Source organism: Formica exsecta, unplaced genomic scaffold (genome assembly GCF_003651465.1).
Source record: "Formica exsecta isolate Colony F162 unplaced genomic scaffold, ASM365146v1 scaffold201, whole genome shotgun sequence".
NCBI classification, from domain to species: Eukaryota; Metazoa; Arthropoda; class Insecta; order Hymenoptera; family Formicidae; genus Formica; species Formica exsecta.
The window spans coordinates 3062064-3069074 of NW_021849308.1; the positions used below are offsets into that span (position 1 = coordinate 3062064).

The 7011-nt window shown below is 37.8% G+C and overlaps 2 protein-coding genes across 3 annotated transcripts in view; both read left to right on the forward strand.

Moving 5' to 3' along the window:
- LOC115234710 (collagen alpha chain CG42342-like) overlaps nt 1-7011 on the forward strand; it is a 140446-nt gene that overhangs the window by 121920 nt on the left and 11515 nt on the right. Inside the window, exons 6-8 of the mRNA XM_029806000.1 lie at nt 3655-3691; nt 5271-5342; nt 6798-6869. Of these exons, the coding sequence (XP_029661860.1) occupies nt 3655-3691; nt 5271-5342; nt 6798-6869 (181 nt within the window). The remainder of the gene's footprint in view (nt 1-3654; nt 3692-5270; nt 5343-6797; nt 6870-7011) is intronic.
- The window catches only part of LOC115234686 (collagen alpha chain CG42342-like), a 46555-nt gene continuing 40072 nt past the window's right edge, over nt 529-7011 (forward strand). Inside the window, exons 1-2 of one of the 2 annotated variants that reach the window (XM_029805922.1) lie at nt 529-572; nt 5271-5342. The gene's annotated coding sequence lies outside the window, so the exon portion shown is untranslated. Of the gene's footprint in view, nt 573-5270; nt 5343-6731; nt 6870-7011 lie in introns of those variants that run through there. The other variant, XM_029805921.1, reaches the window with a different exon arrangement.

Sequence of the window (7011 nt, forward strand, 5' to 3'; positions counted from 1 at the left end):
ACGCAATTAAAAATTTTATTCCCAAATTTAAATTCATGTAATGAAAAATTTCACATAAACTGACGCGTAAACCAACATTTAATCGTCAAACGTGATCAACGGCGATAATATGATTTTGAAAGAAATTCGAAATAAATTGGCATAAAGATGACAACGAGTCATATGATCTGAGGATATGACCTGGCATCAAATATAAGAGTTGCCCTATCAGGATCGAAGCTGTGCAAAATTAAAAATTCACGTGTGCTGAATAAAGTTTCTATTAACGGCGTTTCGTCGCGATATTTTCGCGTCGCGCCGCAAATGTATGTTACTATAATACATCGGGAAGAATCATGCACTTTTGTCGTGCCTGGAAGCATAACGACTCATCACGATTCTGGTTTGTCGCGCTCGTCCATATTTATTACATGTTACATACACAAGGAATGAAATTTTCAAGGGCGTGCTCAGCCCGCAATTTTTCACTTTTCTTCGTTCGTCGTTTACGGACGCGTGAAAGCGACGACTGGCACTGATCGGCGGTGTTCTTTCAGGGACCCATCGGCTTGGACGGACCCAAAGGTGATCCGGTAAGTTCACCGTATAACTTAGATTTTTATTTCCTCGCGGAGTTATAAGCGTGCGATATTAATTGTATCGTCAAAGCATGAAAGAAGATACTTTATTCATGACGCTTAATATTTTAAATATAGCATTATATAATAGAATAAGGATTATGGACGCGCCAGAATTTAATCATAATGTATTTCGTGCGGTGAAAAATCCCACAAAATTTATGCTTACATAATATATCATAATAATAATGGCTCTTTCTCTTATTGTAACCACAGGAATGTCGAAATGTGCTGCTTGATTCATGAATTTTTATACGGTTTCATACATATTTAATGAAATGAAATTTGCGCGATAGAAACAAAAGCTAAACATTGTAAAACAGTCAGCTCGCGATATATGTGAGATACATATATTTAAAAAATTTTTTTGTTTCACTGCAACTATTGATATCGGCTGATCATTCGTATGTTTTATTTAGCACAGTTACAAAATTAAACGTGTTATCTAAATTGTTTGCCCTAATTATATAAATGTGAAAGGAGGTCGCGTAAGATATTTCAGAAATATCTGCCTATCACATTATTCTCAGATATCACATCGGGAATTTATTTAAAACGTATCTTTTTATGCAGCTTCAGATTAATTAAACGAGTATATTTCTAAAGTACAGTCGCGCATCACACATATGACGTGAGTCTTACCTTGAAAAAGATTATGATCAAGAACAAAAGTAACAAAATCAAACGTTTGAAATGACAGATGTAAAGATAATGAAACAAGAGAGCGAGAATTTTGATATCGAGTTTCCGTCAGATACAGCTGTTCCGGAAAGAATGAAAACTTTTACCGATTTATTTCGCATCATATTTCAATCGAAATCAGAGTAAGATATTTAGCCAGTATTTCGAGATACACGATCAGTACTCGATCTATGATTACACACATGTTCAGTATGAGAACCGGAACATGTTTACGTGTTTGTTAATTACAGACTCGTTCTGCTCCAGCACTTTTTCTCTCGTCCCCTTTGTTCGCTCGCTGCTTCTGACATATGTTCAATGAATTAGCCATAAAAATGCAGGATGATCAATCATACGAGCGATACACTCGGGTACCCTAGAGTTCGCTATCAAACTCGGTTTTTGATGTGCGTAGTTAAAATGCATATAAATGTATCGAAGTTTAAAATCAAATGAAACATTCGATACAGATGTTTTTGCCAACATTTATATCGGATGCGTCCCTAAAACAGCTAATCGAGAATTATTATTATTATTGTATATTATTTTATTTTTTTGTCGCTAATAAATGAAAATTAAACACAGTGTTTTCCATAGTGTTCTGATATTCGCAATGTACACAGTGTATAGGTAAAAAATCTGGAACACATTAAACTTGCAATATGTATTGACTTGCGGTCTTGCAGACAAGCGTCGACTCTTTTGTGACTGTAGAAAAATTTTTTAATTTAAGAAAGTATTGGAGAGAAAATTGTAACTATATAAAGTTAACCTGAAAACTATTTTTACGTAGCGAATATATTTATGTAGCTAAAAGGTTACGTTCTAAAACGTATTTATAAAAATTATATTACCGCTAATATTTTGCAATCGTTATAATGGAGTTAAGAAATTATGACAAATCAAATTATTCAATTTTTTCACAAGCAACAGGTAACTTTAACAAAACAAAAGTCAAGTTTATCAAAAAATTTGACGTACAAATTTAATTATCTGTATCTTTTTAACTAGCAATCGTTTAGTCAATAGTTGTAGATATATCGCGATTTATTAAGAGACGACTGCGTACATACTCTTGTTCGCGATTATAGTAGCGTCGGTCGAATAGAATCGGAAGATGAATCGGATTTTAAATTGAAGATTTGCTCGCTCACTTGCGTCCACTTACTCTATTAATTCTGCCGTTCGCCGGAAAGCAGTTGCTCTCGTCTGCGCTCGGTTGCTATATTTTCTACGGGATACGATCTTTTAACTCCAGTCCGATTCATCGTTTGAAACTATTCATCAACTGGCCTGCTATTACGTACTACCTTCCTCTCACACTGAACGGGTTGCCGTGAGTCGTAAATCGTATAGGAGACGACGTACAAAGTTGCGATGTGTACCGCCCCCTCCTCATCATCGTTGTCGTCGTCATCGTCATCTCGTTTTGCTTATCATTCATAAATGCATAACAGTCATATACATAGATAATGGCGGGATGTCTCCTCAAATGCGCGGACGAGCAGGATGCGAATATCGGAACCGACGCGAACGCGAATTGACTCGTCCGCATTCCTTATTCGCCGACTTATTATTCTTATTATTGGTCTAGTCATTGCACATGCAAGCCGAACGCGAGACGTCATTGCTCTCTTAAACTTTTCTCGACGATGACGAATCTTGATGCGTATTCGCAAATATATGAAAGAACTATCGTCGCACGAATACGTTTTGGATTTAATTGTTGGGATCCAAATTCTGTACAGCTTATGATCCGTCTTGACATATATGCAAGATCATTGCGCGACGAGATTGTCGTGTATACGTGACTCAGTTATACACAAGGTCCTTGTGACACGCAAAGTCTTTTCGCATGACAGGTCCTTGCGTTGGTGGCCCTTTGTAGCCACCTAGTTTGCCTTATCGTAGAGCCTTTACACACACACACACATATACGAATGTGTCGCGTATAGGTTGATGCATAGGATGTCGCAGAATTTCTGCCATTTCCCTTAACTACAGACACTATGTAATTAATTAAAAAGGTTGACGACACGATAATAAGTGCTTTTCACACATAGATGCGAATAACTAGATAATAAAGTATCATTTTGTACCTTGTCTCGTAAATGGACTATAATTGAATATAATTGTAATTTGAGACACGCAGTTAGCGAGATACTTTATGCTAAGGGATAAAAAGTTACGCGCGAGAAAGTTAAAATCCAATACAATTTTCATCAAAGAACAATTAACCTCGAGTCGATCGAGAGAGCTCAGATGAAAGGTGCGACGATAGTTCTGGGACACCCTGTGTACGTTCAGGTATCCGACAAACTGGGGAGAATATACATGAGGATGTATTGTGTGGTAGGTGGTACGTTGACGTGGCTGGTCTCGGTGGCGGTAAGGTACAAACGACAAAGTAAACAGATAGCGAGAGACCGTACCCAGGAGAGGAAGGGAACGAGAACGCGCCGGTGGAAAAGAGAGGAACCGGAGAGACAGAAAGAGAGAGAGAAGGAAGGAGCAATAAGTGCATTGCAAATATCGCGTGATATTTATTCTGTCGATGGCCGGGAAAAGAAAAGAGACCCAAACGCGCGCGATCGACTCCTTCCTCTCTCTCTCTCTCTCTCTCTCTCGTGTTCCTCTCTTTGCCCGGCCGGCGTTTTCTTTAAACGAGTGTGGCAAACGAGTGTGTACACAGTCGCCGGCGACCAATACAGGACCGCACACAGGACGGGTATTTTCCCGAGATTCGAATAACGAATCTCGACGTTTATATCGGATTTCGTGCAAATAGTCGCGGCGCAGGTTACAGCAAGTAGCGCCGCAATTTGCCTCGGGATCGTGGAGTTTACTCTGTGTTACTCCGGCGGCGAGATTTCACGCAAATACACGGTTTACCTTCTTTGAAATTTACATTTACTGTACGCGCGCGCTATCCCCTGTCCTGAGCCCTAACGAAATATTAAATCGCATATTTAACCCTCGCTGAATCGCGTAATCGAAAAGCCCTACAATTTTGCGAAATGGAGTTTTAACGCCGGTCTCTTCATCAAGATGCATTGTGAGGAGACTCCATATGCATGATAATATAGTTCTTGTGCATTGATACAGCGCGGAAAAGTAAATCTAAATAAATCGGCTTTAGAGTAGAATAGAAATGAATCGGCTTTTTACGGCTGGGTCTTCTCTCGCATACTTCATACAATGACTGTGGATTAAATCTGATTGTGAACCTCTAGTGCAGTATTTTGTGTTATTCTAAGAGAAATATGCGACACAATTTAAACATTCAATGTTTTTGTAATTATCTTGTCTTCTAATGTATCTAACAATTTTATTTGTACTTTGTTTATTTGTTACGAATACACAACGAGTTTACATTAATAACGATAGTTTTAAGTAGTAATAATAATCTCATGCGAAATTAAAGAATAAGATAAGGATTAATCACGTATATTATTGTTAAAAAGAATAATCGATGAAAGCGTGTGAAAACTTACATGCGCGTCAAACTTTTATGTAGATTAATATGAGAGAAAATTTTAATAAGCGAAATTATTCGGAAAATCTCATTTACTTTAATAATAGAATCTGCAGAATCTTCCGTTACAGACGTTCTACGTTATCTCTGAAACGGAACGATAGCAGCAAAATTCTTGATTAAAACTGAAAGTGTCTGTAATTCCATACACAAAGATAAATTACCAAAAGAAAATCTCAGCATACCGTTACAACATTTAATTGAACGAATTAAGATGATAAAATAATTACAAGAAGAAAGAAAAAATTTTTTTTTTAATTTCAAGTGAGGAAAAATCTCTTGGTATTTTTTTTAGAATTAATTCGACATTAAAGTCGAGAAATCTTTGATCGCGATATAGTTAACGATAAAGGAAAGGATATTCATGTTGAAAGCATGTTCATTCTGTTTATCGCGTTATTACTCCATGTAATACACAGTGTCTCTTTTGTTCGCAGGGCCGACCTGGTGACAAAGGACAGAAGGGTGAGCTGGGCAGCCCCGGATTCGACGTCTTGTCCGCAGTGAAGGTATCTAAGCTACGCTATCTGACAGGAGTAAAGCAATATATCCGCGCACTCTTAATGCGCGAAAATGCGTACCGCGCACTCCTTCCTCTCTCTCTCTCTCTCTCTCTCTCGTGTTCCTCTCTTTGCCCGGCCGGCGTTTTCTTTAAACGAGTGTGGCAAACGAGTGTGTACACAGTCGCCGGCGACCAATACAGGACCGCACACAGGACGGGTATTTTCCCGAGATTCGAATAACGAATCTCGACGTTTATATCGGATTTCGTGCAAATAGTCGCGGCGCAGGTTACAGCAAGTAGCGCCGCAATTTGCCTCGGGATCGTGGAGTTTACTCTGTGTTACTCCGGCAGCTAGATTTCACGCAAATACACGGTTTACCTTCTTTGAAATTTACATTTACTGTACGCGCGCGCTATCCCCTGTCCTGAGCCCTAACGAAATATTAAATCGCATATTTAACCCTCGCTGAATCGCGTAATCGAAAAGCCCTACAATTTTGCGAAATGGAGTTTTAACGCCGGTCTCTTCATCAAGATGCATTGTGAGGAGACTCCATATGCATGATAATATAGTTCTTGTGCATTGATACAGCGCGGAAAAGTAAATCTAAATAAATCGGCTTTAGAGTAGAATAGAAATGAATCGGCTTTTTACGGCTGGGTCTTCTCTCGCATACTTCATACAATGACTGTGGATTAAATCTGATTGTGAACCTCTAGTGCAGTATTTTGTGTTATTCTAAGAGAAATATGCGACACAATTTAAACATTCAATGTTTTTGTAATTATCTTGTCTTCTAATGTATCTAACAATTTTATTTGTACTTTGTTTATTTGTTACGAATACACAACGAGTTTACATTAATAACGATAGTTTTAAGTAGTAATAATAATCTCATGCGAAATTAAAGAATAAGATAAGGATTAATCACGTATATTATTGTTAAAAAGAATAATCGATGAAAGCGTGTGAAAACTTACATGCGCGTCAAACTTTTATGTAGATTAATATGAGAGAAAATTTTAATAAGCGAAATTATTCGGAAAATCTCATTTACTTTAATAATAGAATCTGCAGAATCTTCCGTTACAGACGTTCTACGTTATCTCTGAAACGGAACGATAGCAGCAAAATTCTTGATTAAAACTGAAAGTGTCTGTAATTCCATACACAAAGATAAATTACCAAAAGAAAATCTCAGCATACCGTTACAACATTTAATTGAACGAATTAAGATGATAAAATAATTACAAGAAGAAAGAAAAAATTTTTTTTTTAATTTCAAGTGAGGAAAAATCTCTTGGTATTTTTTTTAGAATTAATTCGACATTAAAGTCGAGAAATCTTTGATCGCGATATAGTTAACGATAAAGGAAAGGATATTCATGTTGAAAGCATGTTCATTCTGTTTATCGCGTTATTACTCCATGTAATACACAGTGTCTCTTTTGTTCGCAGGGCCGACCTGGTGACAAAGGACAGAAGGGTGAGCTGGGCAGCCCCGGATTCGACGTCTTGTCCGCAGTGAAGGTATCTAAGCTACGCTATCTGACAGGAGTAAAGCAATATATCCGCGTACTCTTAATGCGCGAAAATGCGTACCGCGCTCTCTCTCTCTCTCTCTCTCTCTCTCTTATTTCTCATCCTGCACCTCTTGCACCTTCTCTAACCG